Source organism: Pediculus humanus, genomic scaffold, assembly GCF_000006295.1.
Source record: "Pediculus humanus corporis 1103172107610 genomic scaffold, whole genome shotgun sequence".
Taxonomy (NCBI): Eukaryota; Metazoa; Arthropoda; class Insecta; order Psocodea; family Pediculidae; genus Pediculus; species Pediculus humanus.
The window spans coordinates 253,397-270,091 of NW_002987224.1; the positions used below are offsets into that span (position 1 = coordinate 253,397).

General features: G+C 22.5%; 6 protein-coding genes across 6 annotated transcripts in view; 2 read left to right on the plus strand and 4 right to left on the minus strand.

Moving 5' to 3' along the window:
* Nucleotides 1-624, minus strand: part of Phum_PHUM238580 (uncharacterized protein) — a gene marked incomplete at both ends in the record, with an annotated part of 1,889 nt that extends 1,265 nt beyond the window's left edge. Inside the window, 3 exons of the mRNA XM_002426096.1 lie at nucleotides 8-58; nucleotides 262-417; nucleotides 498-624. Of these exons, the coding sequence (XP_002426141.1) occupies nucleotides 8-58; nucleotides 262-417; nucleotides 498-624 (334 nt within the window). The remainder of the gene's footprint in view (nucleotides 1-7; nucleotides 59-261; nucleotides 418-497) is intronic.
* An 841-nt stretch (nucleotides 625-1,465) lies between these two features.
* Nucleotides 1,466-3,078, minus strand: Phum_PHUM238590 (uncharacterized protein; the record flags this gene model as incomplete). Its single annotated transcript, XM_002426097.1, has 3 exons — nucleotides 1,466-1,665; nucleotides 2,751-2,822; nucleotides 3,057-3,078. The coding sequence occupies 3 exons, from the start codon at nucleotides 3,076-3,078 to the stop codon at nucleotides 1,466-1,468; spliced, it is 294 nt and encodes a 97-aa protein (XP_002426142.1).
* Nucleotides 3,079-3,271: 193 nt separating this feature from the next.
* Phum_PHUM238600 (3-hydroxyacyl-CoA dehyrogenase, putative) lies at nucleotides 3,272-7,610 on the minus strand (the record flags this gene model as incomplete). The annotated part of the gene is made up of 13 exons (XM_002426098.1): nucleotides 3,272-3,475; nucleotides 3,566-3,768; nucleotides 3,905-4,133; nucleotides 4,207-4,416; nucleotides 4,530-4,752; nucleotides 4,837-5,007; nucleotides 5,100-5,263; nucleotides 5,721-5,930; nucleotides 6,038-6,044; nucleotides 6,149-6,362; nucleotides 6,446-6,658; nucleotides 6,767-6,967; nucleotides 7,538-7,610. 13 exons carry the CDS (start codon nucleotides 7,608-7,610, stop codon nucleotides 3,272-3,274), a joined length of 2,322 nt encoding a protein of 773 aa, XP_002426143.1.
* Nucleotides 7,611-9,363: 1,753 nt separating this feature from the next.
* On the plus strand, nucleotides 9,364-12,721 carry Phum_PHUM238610 (uncharacterized protein; the record flags this gene model as incomplete). The annotated part of the gene is made up of 5 exons (XM_002426099.1): nucleotides 9,364-9,423; nucleotides 9,878-9,968; nucleotides 11,659-11,864; nucleotides 12,215-12,317; nucleotides 12,441-12,721. The coding sequence occupies 5 exons, from the start codon at nucleotides 9,364-9,366 to the stop codon at nucleotides 12,719-12,721; spliced, it is 741 nt and encodes a 246-aa protein (XP_002426144.1).
* A 1,718-nt stretch (nucleotides 12,722-14,439) lies between these two features.
* On the minus strand, nucleotides 14,440-14,768 carry Phum_PHUM238620 (uncharacterized protein; the record flags this gene model as incomplete). The annotated part of the gene is made up of 2 exons (XM_002426100.1): nucleotides 14,440-14,595; nucleotides 14,670-14,768. 2 exons carry the CDS (start codon nucleotides 14,766-14,768, stop codon nucleotides 14,440-14,442), a joined length of 255 nt encoding a protein of 84 aa, XP_002426145.1.
* A 591-nt stretch (nucleotides 14,769-15,359) lies between these two features.
* Nucleotides 15,360-16,695, plus strand: part of Phum_PHUM238630 (protein O-mannosyl-transferase, putative) — a gene marked incomplete at both ends in the record, with an annotated part of 3,360 nt that continues 2,024 nt past the window's right edge. The window contains 5 exons of the mRNA XM_002426101.1: nucleotides 15,360-15,397; nucleotides 15,527-15,806; nucleotides 15,898-16,006; nucleotides 16,079-16,347; nucleotides 16,511-16,667. Coding sequence (XP_002426146.1) covers nucleotides 15,360-15,397; nucleotides 15,527-15,806; nucleotides 15,898-16,006; nucleotides 16,079-16,347; nucleotides 16,511-16,667 — 853 coding nt within the window. The remainder of the gene's footprint in view (nucleotides 15,398-15,526; nucleotides 15,807-15,897; nucleotides 16,007-16,078; nucleotides 16,348-16,510; nucleotides 16,668-16,695) is intronic.

The window sequence follows — 16,695 nt, forward strand, 5'->3', positions numbered from 1 at the left end:
GCATAACCCATACAAAAAGCTTTTCCAGCTATGGTTACTGGTGTAGAATGACCATAGCCTAAAAAAAAAAGTTAATAATTTTTTTAAGTATGTTTTCAAACAAAGAAAAGTCTTATACAAGTTCATAACAAACATTTTATCTGTTTGTTCTACGACAAGAATTGTTATTAAACATTTTTTTAAATAAATTTATTAAGACTGCAATAGTAAGTTCATACATCTACAACTTAATAATAATAAATAATTTTAACAATTAATTACCTATCATGGCAAGAACAACAGTTGCAAAATAAAATGCTCCTGTGAATTTCCATTGGGGACCAGCTTTATGAGGTTTGCTTTCAATAATGATCACTTCTACCATTTTATAATCTTCATCAGAGATTTTGTATTTTCTTTTTAAATTATCTCTTACTTCTGATTTAAAAAAAGAAAAATTTCCTTTGTTAATTTGTAGAAAAATTAATTTTAAACAATAAATCAAAAAGTATTTTTACCTTCTAAAAATTTCCCTCTTTTATATTCTGTTTCTGATTCTAATGCATCAAAAACAGCAGCCCCTATCAAAAGATATGTAAATGTGCACACCACCAAACTGAGAGTTCTTACATTTTGTCTTTTCATGATTATTACAATAATTTAAAATTTCTCTACAACTATTCCTCAAAATGTATCTTCATGCTTTATAAAAAAAAATTTCATAAATACAAATATTTAAATAAAATAATATTTTAATTTCACATTGCTGAATATTTGTTGTGTACCCATGATTCCCATGAGCTTATCTGAAAACTTAACTTTGTTTTTAAGTTGAAAGTATTGATTTTTTATTTGGCGCGCACAAAAAATTTACGCTCCTAAGCATTTAAAAATAAGTTTTCTCATTAATGGCGCGAAATGGTAATATTTTTCATTTAACTTGTCGTTTTTTTTTTATTTATTGAGATTTTGTTACTTTCATTTAAAGTTTTTTTTTTTTTTTTTAAATTATTATTTAAAATTAATTATTTTTACATGAGTATCATTATTTTAAATTACAAATTTTTAAAATTTCATTTATAACTAAACAAATTATTATATTTGAAAATAATTTTATAAAAAAATAATAATTAATTTAATAATAATAAAAAACTTAACATTATATTTAAAGGGGTTTTTATTTTACATAAATGCATTTAAAAATATATATAAAAACTTTATAATTTTAAATATTAATTAAAATCTGAAATTTCGATTTTTGTTCTTTCGGAAAAATTTTAAATGCAAAACTTAAAATTATTTGTTTCCATTAAAGTTTCATACAAATAAACATACATAAAATTAATATCTGTGTAAATTACCATATGGAATAATATTGAGATGTAAAAAAGTAATTATTCCACTATATTTTCTTTCTTTTCTTTATATAAATACAAAACGAGGAATTCCTGAATATTTAGTATTATTCGTTTAAAAAAAAAAAAAACTAGCTTTGATGCTGAATCAAATTTAATTGCTTTTCAAAATATTCTGCTTTAAATGTTCCTTCAATTGCTTCACAACCAGTATTAAAAACAGAATATGCACTAACTTCTCCTTTCATTTTAGGTCCTGTTCTGGTATTAAAATATACAAATATTAATCCAGACATTACAAAATAAACAAATCCAAATTCTATTTGAATAGCTATCAAGTACAAAACAATCCAGAGAATGAAATACAGGCAGTATAAAGTGACAGTGAAATGAGAATTTGTTGGTAATAAATTTAATATTTTACAATCAAATTTTTTTAAATAATCCTAAAAAAATTTATTTATTAATTAAAAAAATAATTAAATGTTATATAAATAAGTTATAAAACTGTAAAATAAGTTATCTTACCATAAAACGACATTGATATATTTCTAAAATAATTGAAATATTATTTATTATATTTTGAAAAAAATTTTTAAGTCTTATTAAAATTAAATCTTTTTTTCTTTGACTTCTAAATTCCTTTAATTTCTTTTCCATTTTAATTATTTACACTGTAAATTGTAAAATAAATTATTTAATTAGAATTAGAACATTAAAACTGAGTACAATCCGCCATTGTTATTCAACATTTGACGTGGCACTATCGTTGATACGTGCACGCAATCAAAATGTAAACAAAAATTTAAATGCATCATTTTAGACAATTAACAAGAAAAAAATTATAATTTTTTAAATATCTTATTCTAAAGTCCGAAAAAAAATTACAGAATAGTTAAAAACAATTCAATAAATAATTTACGATTAAAAATTTGATAAATTTACGAATTAAAAAAAGAGCTAATTTTCCAATTCACCAAAAATTGATAATTTAATGGTAATACTTATTAAGTTTCTAAATTTATTTTCCTAATATTTTCAAGGTTTTTTAAAATTACCTTTTTATTAAATAAAATTAAATAAATAAATATTCTTGTAATAACTAAAAAATTTATATTATTTCTACAAAAATATTAAAAAATAATCTAAAAATAAAAATATAAGAAAAAAATAAAACAAAGTTCTAACTATGAAAAATAAAAGAACCCTCTATAAAAAAAAATTATAAATTAAAATATTTAAATTGTTTGTGATATTAAATATTAACAAGTATAATCATACTTATAATAATAATAATATTGATGAATACCTTCATTATAAATATTTGAGCATTAAATCTTGGAAAAAACTAAACATATTATTATTATGTTTAAAAAATCATTAAAATAAATGTAAATTATATAGTACACAGTATACACTGTATATATATTATATCAAAATATATAACCCTAGCAAATAATGTAAAAAGTTTAGCTGCATGCCCAAAATCTTAAACAAAATTCCTACATTTTATTTTGCTTTTGCGATAAATGAGTGATAAATAAGTTCAGTCGTAAATAAACAAGTTTCTTAACATATCGTAATTTCGAATTTAACAAGTTATCAGTGTTACATAAAATTGGTGTTTTCATATTGGATTCACTTAAATAAAAATTACAACTGCTTCATTTGCTTAAAATTAACATAAACTAGAGTTTTATAAAGTAAATGGAAAAAAATTACTGGCATCGGACATGTAAATCATATTTATTTACTACCCTGTCATCAGAAACGGAATCGCTATTGAAAAAAATCGACAAATAGTTATTTTTAAACTTTTCAAATATGAATGATTTATGTATAATAAAACTATATATTTCCTTATAAATATAAATATAAAAATGATAAAATATTAAAGTAAAAAATTCGTGACTTCATTTTTTTTGTTTTTTTTTGTATTACCTTTTATGGAACTTCTTTGAAGAATCCTTTGAGTGATCCAATAATAATTGACATGGCTTAAAAGATTCACCATAAAGAGCCGCATATTTTTCCATTTGGCTAACGAATTTGTCACATCCGTATGTATCCAACCATCGGAAGGGACCTCCCGTAAAGGGTGGAAAGCCTAATCCAAAAACTGCACCAATATCTCCTTCAGTCTAAATTAATTACAATAAATTAAGTAATCATATAAATAAAAAAGTCCCTTATTTTTTTTTAAGATTAAGTATAAAAATAAATAAGCATACCGGGTTATCTAGAATATTTTCTTGAAGGCACAGAACGGCTTCATTAACAAAACGACCTACTAATCTCATTTGACTATCTTCATCTACTAAAGGTGCTGGAGGAGTCGTTTTGTATTTTTCTAATATAGTAACAGCATCTGAATTCACAGGTTTTACTTTTTGTCCAGTTCCATAAACAAAACATCCTTTCCCTGATTTCCTACCTAAAAACAATATCATCCAGCGTGAGTTCATTTTTTAACTGACATTACAAAAAATATACATAAAAATAAATTAAAGTTTTCATTATTGATTTCCAATGACTGAAAAAAAATTTTATTTAAAATAATAAATTTATACCCAAAAATCCAGCATTGACCAAATCTTTCAAAATGTTTGGATCACCTCCTCCGAATCGTGTACCAAAAGCTTTGCTTAAATCAACAGCAATGTGGCTGGCAACATCTATACCAACTTCATCGACCAACGTAGAACAACCTACAGGAAATCCAAATTTTTCAGTCAGTTTATCTAGTGATACTACATCAACTCCTTCCTGTAAAAAAAAAATAAATTTAATAATTTTTAACTTCCCTTAATAGACTTAAAATATTTACTAGATATAAATTTTGTTAAAAATACTTTAAAGATTTAATAATAACCTGTAAAAGCCGAAGAGCTTCCGCCAACATTGCACTCAAAATTCTTGTCGTATAAAATCCAGGACCATCACCTACTACAATAACTAATTTTTTTTGCCGCAGGCCCACATCAACAGCTACAGCACACGTGTCTTTTGATGTTTGTTTGGTTGCTATAATTTCCAGTAGCATCATTTTATCAACGGGAGAAAAGTAATGCATACCTATAACCTAAGTAAAAAAATATTACTTTAATTAATTTTGTTTAAATTTAAAATTAGACAAATGCAACATGACAATTATTAACCGATTAATTTATTATTTTTAAAGGAAAAAAAACTCACTTTAGACGGATTCCTACTGCCTTCAGCAACTTTGCTGATAGGAATAGCACTGGTATTGGTGGCGATAACGCAATGAGGAGGCACCACAGCTTCGATTTCTTTAATAACTTTGTGTTTAATATTTAAGTCTTCAAATACAGCTTCTACTATACAATCTACGTCTTTTAATCTGTCGTAAGAAAGAGTAGGGTAAAGATGACTCAAATACAAGGCGCGATCCATTCTAAAAAAAAAAAAAAAAAAAAGAGAGTTAATTTGAAATTTATTATTTTGATAAATAGTAATAATTCGAAAAACTTTATCTTACGTAGACAATTGTTTTCTTTTCACAGCAGTTGCAAAATTTTTTTGTATTTGTGCCAAACCTCGTTGCAATCCACTTTCATTAACATCTTTCATGACGCAAGGAATTTTTTTATTTACCGTAACTTGTGCTATACCTGCTCCCATCAGACCGGAACCAATTACCGCTATAGAGCTATAAATGTTAAAAACAATATATAAACAGCACGATAAAAAAGCCATAAATATTTATTTTAAAAAATTCAAATTAAGTAAAGTTAAACTGACTTTGCTTCTTTTTGAGGAGCTCCAAATCGATTTTTCTCACAAGCTTTCATTCCGTAATAAAGTCCAATTAAACCTTTTGATTGTGGGGTCATGGCCAATTCTCCAAAAGCTTCGGCTTCTGCTTGAAATCCTTCTTCAGGATTTTCTACACCTTTTTTAATAACCTAAAAAAATTGAGATTGTTTTTTTTTTAAAATAAAATTAAAGTTAAAAGATTACTTTATTTTTACATTAATTAAAATAATTAATCATCGAATAATTTCTACTAAATAATTTTTAATATTTTAAATATTAGAAACCTTATTAAAAGATTTTCGAAAAGAATTTCATTAAAATCAGGGTTAACATGGCAACAACAAAAATATTCGGTTGATATATCTCTACCATTTTTGAAAAGGAATTAAAATGTTGACGGAATATTCTAATAACGTGTTATCCGAAAGTTATTAAAGCAAGTGCAAAAATAGTTTTCAAGTTTCCTGTTAAAAAAAATTTATTAATTGGATATACATTTAAATAAATTTATCACTGATAACGTAATAATTAGTATAAGCCATTGCGAAATAATTTTAAAGCATTATTTTTAATGGATCACAGTTTTCTTATAATAATTAAACTCACCTCTAAAGCTTTAAGAGGAGCTGGATAAAATCCTTTGGTTGCCTTTGTAATTTGTTCTCTAGCTTTATTAAAAATTAAATTTTTTACAAAACCTATTCCCATAACTGAATCGGTTAGTTTTTGAATGGTTCCTTTTTTGGATTCCCTATCCAGGCTTATTTCTCCAGATGCAATTTTTTTGGCAATGAAAACAGCTACTTCTTCCAAATACTCCAATGATCTAAATTTTTTTATAAATATCATTATTAAAAAAAGGAAATTTTTTTTTATCAATTTCTTTATAACTAAATTTTTAAATAATTGTGAAAAATCGTAACTGAAAATCTAATGTAAATATTTAAAAGATCAACATTAAAAAAATTCATGTAAATTTTATAAAATAACTTCTTGTTAATCAAAACTTTTAATTTTTGAAATTTGAAAAGTACCTGTCATTAGCTGGCTTAAGTCCAGGTCCTAGGGGCTTAACTACCATGTCAATCAATCCCATTTTTTTCGCTCTGTCAGCTCTCACTTCTTTGCCGCTTGAACACATTTCAATAGCATTAGGAAGTGAAACAAGCTTGGGCATTCTCTGAGTACCTCCTGCACCTGGTAATAACCCTAACTTGATTTCAGGTAACCCAAGTTTTGTAGATTTATCTGAGCATGTACATAAATAAAAAATTTTAATACATCTGTTTTTTTTTTTAAATTTTCTTTTGAACATTCGTAAATTTTTTTACCCATCATTGCTAGTCTATAATGACAAGCTAAGGCTACTTCTAATCCACCTCCTAAACAGGAACCTTTAATCGCAGCAATAAAAGGTTTCTTAGAGTCTTCAATGAGCTGTAAAATCTTTTGACCTGATTTTGAAATTTGCACTATTTCTTCCTTAGTTTTAGCAGCTGCTAACATATCTATGTCTGCTCCCGCTATGAATACATTTGGTTTCCCTACACAAAAAAAAAAAAAACTTACTTATTTGCTTATAAATAAATTTTAAAATAACACTAAAAACTTTATATTGCTTATTTATCAATTTTTAAATTTTATAATGATACCTGATATTAAAACCACTGATGAAATTGATGGATCATTTTGAACTGCAGGAATAAGTGACTGAAATTCTTCCATTACTTCGTTATTAAGAACATTCATTTTCGAGCCAACATTATCAATTGTTACAACATAAACATCATCTACTTTTTTTAATTTTAAGTGTTTGTTTTCTTTTGGGGCATTTGAAAATTTTCTGCTTATACCTAGAAAGAAAATAACAAGTTTTCATAAAATATTTAATTGCTATAATTGTTAATAAAACTAACATTTTATTGATGATATATATTTAATAAATCTAAGAATTAGAAAGAAAACTATAAAACAGTGTACTTATTATTATTGTTTTTCTATAAATACACTAATTTTTATGACAAAAATTCTTCATAAATGAGTTTTCAATGTAATTGATTGAAAACTTAACTTTTACCAAACCTGTACATTAAGTAAAGTATTACTAATACAATAACATGTACTTTGCCCCTAACACTCAATATCCGATATATAGAAAAAATTTAAGATTTTTAAAAATTAAAAATAATAAAATATGTCCCTTTTAATGTTTTTAATTTAGAGAAAATAAATAAATAAATAAATTTTTATAAATTTGAATTTTGTTAATAAAAAGTTTTAACAATTTTTATTTTTTTAATCCTTTTATAATAAATACCCAATAACAATTGATTAAAAAAAAAAAAATAGAAAAAATTTATTTTATTAAATTGATTATAGAAATATTAAGAAAAAAATTTTTTTTAAAATCGTAAAATACTTACCGGTGCATCTTAAAAACTTTGAATTAGACTTTGAAATTTGGCTAAATACACCTGACAATCTGACCAGCGCCATTTTGATATTTTAAATTAGAAAATTAGAACGGTTGTACTTGTAATCATAATAATATCCTTTAATAAAAAATAATTTTTTAATGGAATAAAAATAATAAATTAATATCGTAAAAATGTCTTTTCGATTTTAAAAACTTTAAATGTTATTTAAATTTTACATTTGTGTTGACTTTTTAATTAAAAAAAAAAAAAAAAAAACACTGATTTGTTTAGGAAATAATGATTACAACAATTTATAATAACAACCGAAATTCTTATCTTTTTTAAAATTCAATGCTTAACTTTAATTATTTATTATTTAATAAAATTATTTATTTATTTTCTGTACTAAAATTTTTAATCAAAATTAAAAAAATTTATTTCTTCGTATACTCCTCTAAAACTTTAATAAAATATTTTTTACATTTTAGTAATTTTTCTATAATAATTTTCCAATAAGTAGAGTATTAGTAGTAGTAAAAGATTAAAAAATAAAATTACAATAAATATAGTTTTGTTTAAAAAAAAAAAAAATAACATGATAAATAATAATAATAATTTTTATTATAATTTTAAATTGAAAAGCCTGAAAAAAAAAAAACAAACAAACTTAAATTTTATGTTTCCTTTTTTTCCAAAGTAATTTTTTTTTTTTTTTTTTTTTTTTTTAATATAAAGAAAAGCCCATTAAAGTTAAATTTAAATTATACATTAGTTATTTTATTTAAAAAAAAAAATTTTTTTAACGTGTAATTTTATGTATGTTAAATATTGATTAAACCTCATTGTATAATTTTTTTTTTTTTTTTCTATTGCGCCATTATTGAAAATTCAACCTCCATCTTTTAAATAATCGGAAAAATGAAAATATCGATTTTAAAATAGATGTCACTACTTCTCTGTGCGGGTAGAAAATACTGTTGTTTCACCCCCCCCGGAAAATCAGCAGTAGAGGAGAAAGAAAATGAAAAAAGCTTATTTTTCTCAGTGTCGGTGTCGACCTCACCCGGATGATTTTATATTTTTTTACTTTTTTTTTTTTATAGTGAACAAAAAAAAAAAAAAAAAAAAAAAAAAGTTTCGTCGTAATAATAAATTCATAAAAAATACCGTCGGACATATTTGTCAGAAAACGTACAACAACGTAATTCACACAGTAATTTTAATTTTTAATTATTATTATTATTATTATTATTGGAGGGGGGGCTTTTAATATATACACAAACGAGTTTAATTTTTGGTCCCCCCCCAAAAAATATACATATATATAATTCATATTGCAACAAATGACGCAATTATACTAAATTGTCAATTGATCTTCCGTCGGGAAGAAAGGTAAATTCATTTTATTTTTTAAATTTTGGATTTTATCGATTTTAAAATAATTTTTTTTTTTAAACACGGGGGGTATCATATTTTTTATAAATTAAATTATATTTAAAAATTTTAATTATTTCAAATCACGTGTTATGTGAAAATAGGGGGGCAAAAGGTATTCGACAATGATATAAATTTTAAGCCTTAAATACATACCACACATAATATTATTATATAATAACTTCATCATTTTGTTTATGTTTTATTTTTTTTACATAAATAGTTATTTAATTATTTAAACATATGCATAAAATAAAAAAAATTATTATTTACATTATGTGAAACCATAATAATAAAATTTTAAAAAGAAAAAAAAATTTAAATTATTTTAAAATTTTATAGAAAAAAAAAAAAAAAAATTTTTTTAAATTTGACGATTTTCTTTTATTTTTCCAGATATGGAAATATTGCCCGAGGGAAAAAATTTTCGTCTTGTTGGAAAAACGGAACTTCCAGAAGTATTAAACATTCTTGAAAAATATCTATTAGATTCTTTAAAGGTTAATTAATTATCATTATTATTTATTTTAGTAAATTCTTATTAACGATAATTAATATTAAAAATTAATTCCTTTATTGTTTTAATTTGATTATTTAAATCATTTTTTTAAACGTGAATATTATTAATACATAAGAAAATCATTTTCTTAAAAAAAAAAAATGTTTTTTTCTAAATTATTTTATTTAAACTAATTAAAAATTTATTTTATTTTAATAAATGAGTTCAAATTAACTTAAAAAATTGACAAGAAAAATTTGAATACATTTTTAGTCTTAAACCGCATTAAACATATTTATGAATGCATGTTTCTTTTTTTTTTTTTTTTCAAAACAAATAATAATAATAATAATTACAAAGTAGTAAATATTTAATTTTAACAGTTTCATCAAACGTTAAAAACATATTTAAAGGATTTTGTGTGGGAATTTCATTTTTATGTATCTAAGGATTGGCCAAATGATCCGATTTGCCTTCATTTTCCAGGAATGACTAATTCAGTAAGTTTTTTAAAAATAACATTAATAATTCCTTCCAAAAAAAAAAAATTATTTTTCATTGACAATTGAAAACAAAAAAAAAAAAAAAGTAAACATCATAAAAATTTGTATGATTTTTAAATTTAAAAAATTTTCTCAAAAACAGGAAAAGATTTTCCTTTTTTGTACCAGCGCATTTTTTTTTTTTTTTTGTTTTAGGCGATTATTTTAATTAATTAATTATGGTTTTTCCATTTGCTAAAATCCATTTTCCCATTTGTGCATGTAATTGATAGTTAAAAGCAATAAAATGATTTTTTAAATCCATTTTTTACCGTGTAAAAAAAAAAGTAACATTAAACCGGGAAAAAAAATATTTTTAATAATTATTTTAGATTTATATCGGTTGCTAAAACCTAACCAAATGAATAAATTGATAATTAATAAAAAAGAAAAAAATCAAAAAAAAAAAAAAATTAATTTACATATATAACTTATATTAAATCAAAATATGAATGTTTTTTTCCAAAAAAAAAAAACGGTTAAAAAAATAAATCTTTATAGAGAGTTTCTTTGTTAACAAAAAAAAATTTAAAGATTTTTTTTTTTTAAATATAAATTTTTCTTTTTTTACTTTAATAATCAAATCGATAAAATTACTATCCTGATATAATATAATAAGATATTAATAAAAAACCTTTTACTCTTGTATTGTGATGAGTTAATAAACATCATTAAATTATGTAAAAATTAAATAAAAAAAAAAAAGAGTAACAACATTTTTTATAAATATTTTTTAAAAATTAAATTTTTTTATACATAAATATAAATTTTAAATAATGTGTAATAAAATCAGCATTATTTAATACAATAATTAGTATAATTATATATGCAAACGATTATAAATTTTTTTATACAAAAAAATCCGCAGTGACTAATACAAATTAATTATATTCACGACGTCATTTTTTTTTTTTAAATTTAAATAAGCTCAATAATTTTCAAAAAAAACGCATTTTTTCCAACCTGGTAAATCAATAATATATTAAAAAAAAAAAAATATGTGCATATATAATTAATATTTTATTTAAATTTTTAACAAAATAATGTTTTCAATTCAAGCTACCTGTTGCATCATTGCAGAGTTTAATAAAATTATTTTGTTTTTTTTTTTACATTTAACAATAATTTTATTTAAATAAAATATGATTACATAGTTTACATCATTAAATTAAATATAAATAATTAATAAATTACGTTTTAAATAAAAAATAAACAATTTAGTTATGTAAGTCTGCTAAAGAAAATTCAATTCGCTTTACAAGAAAAAAAAAAAATAATAATAATATATGATGTAAAAGAAATTTTATTAAAAAAAAAAAAGAAAAAAAAATTTTTTTCTTTCTTATTATTATTATTATTATAAGGGAAAATTTCAATCAAAACTGTTTTCTTCACTTAATTTTACGATATTATACTTTATTCATCAAATTACGGAAAAAAACCACAAAAAATAAATGTTACTAAAGAAAATACAGTTTCCCCGCCCTCCTCCCCGCAGGCTAAAAATTTTTCTCGGTTTTTTTTTCTCTTTGGTTTATGGAAAAAAAAAAAAAATATTTTTTTGGAATATTTAATAATTTATGTTTATATATTTTTTCTTTTTTTATAGCCAAATGGACTTCTTTACGAAAGCTTTAGTGTATTTTGTCCAGAATCAAGATTAGAATTGTTATCCTTGCTCGTGAATGAAGATGTTCTATTAGATTGGACTAAACCTCTTTATCTCAATTTCACTCATATAAGGATAACGGATTGGCTGGAATCATTTTATGAAAATATTGGAACTGTAGAAAAAGTTGCGGGAGATGTATACCTGTGCGATAATCCAAAAGGAGAAATCCCTATTGAAAAGTTAGTAGTAAAAATACTCTTCACATAATCCACTTTTTGGACTCGGATATTAATACTGTATGTTTTGAACGGCGAAATATGAATCATATAAAGATATAGGTAGGCTTCGATTTTAATTTTTAAAATTAAAAACCCCCCTTCGCATTAATTAAAAGTTCATATAATCTGTATAAATACATAAATATACAAAAAACGGTACATGGTTTAAATAAATAATAATAAAGTACTGACAATAGCAACAAAACAAAAAAAAAAACAATAAAAGAAAACAAAAAAAATTATAAACTAATATTTTTTTAAAATTCTATTTCAAATAAAAACTAATTTAGCACCAACGAAGGAATAGAAATCAAACAGTTAAAACTAGAAGATGTTGGAACCATACATGATTTGTATCCAGCTAACGATATGGAAGCTATTGGAGTGTTTGAAAAACTAATTTTACGTCTTCCAGCATACGGTAAGGTGATAATAATAATAATAATTTGAAAAAAGTAAAACAATTTCTTAATCAATAAAATTCCCAAGCCAAGTTTTCATTTGTTCTTCTTTAAAAAAAAAAAATCATATTATTGTAATTTAGGAGTATTTTGCTCTGGAGAACTTGCTGCCTGGATGGTCCAATCATATTACGGTGCCATGTTCTCAATGCAAACTCGTCCAGAGTTTCGCAGGAGAGGATACGGAATTCTTCTTGCTTCCAAACTTATGAATTTAGTTATTGAAAGAGGATATTTACCGTACGTAGTAATACGACCTGAAAATGATGCTTCTAAATCGCTATACACTAAATTAGGTTTTCGAAAAGTTTATCAAACTGCTCGAATAGTTTTTAAGCCTTACGAATCTGACAAAAAAACCTGAAAGTTGAAAATTTTTTCTTTACATTTTTTTATTCACACCATTTATTATTTGCTTTTACAGTAACTTATAGTAATTTCAAAAGCAAATTAAAAACACAAAAAAAATATTTTATTCTTTTTTTTAATTACACCATTTGCTTATATTTTTTGCTGTTACCACAAAATCTCTTTACATATATTTATATTTATTATATTTATTTCAATTCAATTTTTTTAATATTACAAAATGAATCCCGTTAATATTTTCTTTTTATACTTTTAAAAAAAATTTACTTATGTTTTTTTTAAATTTGACAAAATACTTAGAAATTTGTTTATAGACTTAAAAATTTATTTTTATATACAAACCAATTTTTAACATTTACCAGTAAAAAAAAAAAAAAAAAAAAAATTCGTTTTAATTAAGAATGAAAAATTTTTATATAATAATAATCATAGTTTTCCCAACAAAAAAAAAAAAAATTCAATTAAATTATTTGATACATTTTAATTAATAGATTTCTTCCCTTTTTTTATTTATTTATTTAATGTTATATATTAAACATAACATTATGGTATAAAATTTTATACTGTAATTTTTTTATAAGTTATGATATTTTATTGTATCTAACAAAAATACCTTAATTACACCATTATTATTAAACAATTTTATAAAAAATTACACATTTTATTATTTCATTATATTTTTTTTTAAAATCTTTTTTATTCCTTGTTAAGCAAAAAAAATTTAATTTTAATAAATAATTACTCAATTCAAACTCACTGATTTTATAAAATTCCCAAATCATTTTTTAAATTAAATAAAAATTTATTAATATTTTTAATTTAAAAGCTTTTTCTTTGGCTTTTGCTTTAATCTAAATTAGCATTTTTAAAAGCATTACAAATGGCTTAAAATATATATATATATATATTTTTAAAATAACATTTTTATACATACTTAAAACAGATTGATAAAGTTGAAAATATTCGACTACAAGACATACTTGTTGTCAATTCTTCAAATTTTCATTTTGAAAATAATAATAATAATCAGTATATGAAGACACCATCATTAATAAAAACATTTATAGGATTTAAAAAATGTTAAAATTTTTACTCATCATTTGATCAAAACTGCATAATTTTCAAAACCTAAGTTAAATTAAACTTAAAGTTAATGTAACAAAAAATAAATATATTAAATTAACTTACGATATAAATTAAAGAAAAAAAATAGTTTTAAAATTTTTTAAAATAAAATTTAAAACAACATTTCATAAATCCCAATAAATCTAAATAAATATTCAAATAAATAAATTAAATTTTAAAATAAAAATAACGAGAATTCGAAAAAAGAAATAAAGCAAATGATTTCGCAAAGTCATACTATTAAGGAGACTTATTCTTAACTACGCTGGGCAAATAATTTTTACTCCATAAATTTTATTAAATAAATTAATAAATACATTCACAATTATATTAATGATTGTTTATTAATCAAATAAATAATTCATACTATTAATTTATAAAATTTTTAAGTCAAGTACAATACAACCTGTGAAAAATTTAAGCTCTAAAATTAAAGGTTTTATATACATATATATTGTGAATATAATTTATTTTAATAAAATTTAAAGATATAAAATAAATATATGAAAACTAAAACCTGTTCAAAATAAAATTTAACGACGTAAAAAAAAAAAAAAAAATTAAATATATCTAAATTGATTGTACTTATCAATCCCAATTTGATTTTCGTTTGTAATAATTTTCTGTTCCATCTGCATTCACTCCTGGATAATAACCAAGACCTTCATATTTGTAACGCATATACATTATGTAACCGACACAAATTCCAAAAGCCGATGCACCTAAACCCATTATAAATTTATTCTGAATGAAAAAAGCAAGCTAAATTTTAGATTTTTAAATATAATTTTAAAGAATTTTAATATAGAAAAACTTACGGGTGCAACGTAAAGCTCAAAATTTAAGGCGCGGAATAAACTACTAGTTTTCAATGATTTAATGCCCTCACCGGGTTTCGAACTATTATTTTTATTCATATTTATTAATTTAATAAGTTTTCGTCGCTATATTATTGACATATTAATGAAATCAAATAAAAAAATTAAATTTGATTAATAAAATGAACCGTAAGTCAAAAAAACTAAAAGTAGACTAAACAGCAAATCAAAATTAAGCATAGACCAAAATTTCATAAAACATAACCGAAATTATTTGAAAAAATTGAGTACATTTGGTAAACTCTATGAACTTATGAACTTTCAAAGTATTTCAGCCGTTGACGTGTATTATCAAAATTTTTTTATCCTTATTATTGCAAAATGTCAAAATGACAGCCTTGATTAGTTTCCTTTGTATTTTTTAAAAATAATTAACAATTTTTTTAAGAATCTATTTCTTTATTTTGTTTTATTATGTCTTTGACAACAAATTTAATTGAATAACCGGGTTAAAAAATGGTAAGTATTTACTTTGTATAGAAAGGTATTTTTGAAAAAATAACCGTAAATTCTTAAGTTATTTATAATTAAATTTTTTAATTATTTATATTTTAAATTATTAAAGTACTAATATTTATTATTTATTTTCAGATATTTTAAAACTAAATTTTTAACTTGTAATTGATAATAATGGCACAAAAACACAAAAAAAATAATTCTAAAGAATCGTAAGTAAAGATCATTGAACTTTATTAACATAAATGATTAAAAAATCATAGACATAAATTAATTACAAAAAACTGCTTAAAATATTTTCAAAAAAAAAAAAAAAAATGTTTTCATAATTTATTTTTTAGGAACACCAATGGGTGGTGGCATTTTTTTGTTATTATTACTTTAACAATTTTAACTAGATTTTATAAAGTTGCTGAGCCAGACCATGTTTGTTGGGATGAAACACATTTTGGAAAAATGGGGAGTTGGTACATAAACAGGACATTTTTTTTTGATGTACATCCCCCATTGGGAAAAATGTTAATTGCTTTGTCAGGATATTTAACTGGTTATGATGGAACATTTCCTTTTGAAAAACCAGGAGATAAATATGAAAATATTAATTATTTTGGAATGAGAATGGTGAGTCTGTATTATTCTTACCTTCGTAGTGTAAAATTTTCAATTTTGCTAAAAGCTAAATTTATTTTTTATTTTTTGTTAACTGTCTTAGTTTTGCACAATGATGGGAGCTTCAATTGTTCCTTTTTCATTTATTACTGTTTGGGAGCTTACAAAGTCCAAAATGAGTGCTTTTCTAAGTGCCTCTTTTATATTATTAGGTAAGTTGCAAATGATTTTTCAATTTTGAAGAATTATGTTTTTAAAAACAATTAAATTTAACTTAATTTTAGATGTTGGTATGGTGACTCTTACTCAATACATTTTGTTAGATCCTATTCTATTATTTTTTGTTAGTGGATCTGTCATGGGAATGGTTAAAGTTAAAGGAAATCAAAAAAAATCCTTTTCTTTAAAATGGTGGCTTTGGTTAATATTTACTGGAATTATGCTAGCAGGAGCAGTCAGTGTAAAGTTTGTTGGTTTATTTGTTATTTTACTTGTTGGAATTTTTACAGTTGTTGAGTTGTGGGAAATTTTTGGAGATTTATCTTTACCTGTGGTAAGTTGTTTAAAATCATAATCATAAAAATAATTAGTTTAATGCAGTAGTTATTGTAATTTAACCTTTTTATCAACTATTTTTTTTATAAAACTTTAAATTTTAATTGTAAGTATTTAAGATGCAATGGCAATGACTATAATTTTCACTATTCTTTTTTCAGATTTTTACTGTTAAACATTTCATTGCTAGAACTCTATGTCTTATAATTTTGCCAATCCTCCTCTATGTTTCGTACTTTTACATTCACTTAGTGGTGCTCAATAAAAGTGGAAATGGAGATGGATTTTATTCGTCTGCATTTCAATCCAAACTTATAGGTAATTCATTATATAATACAAGTATGCC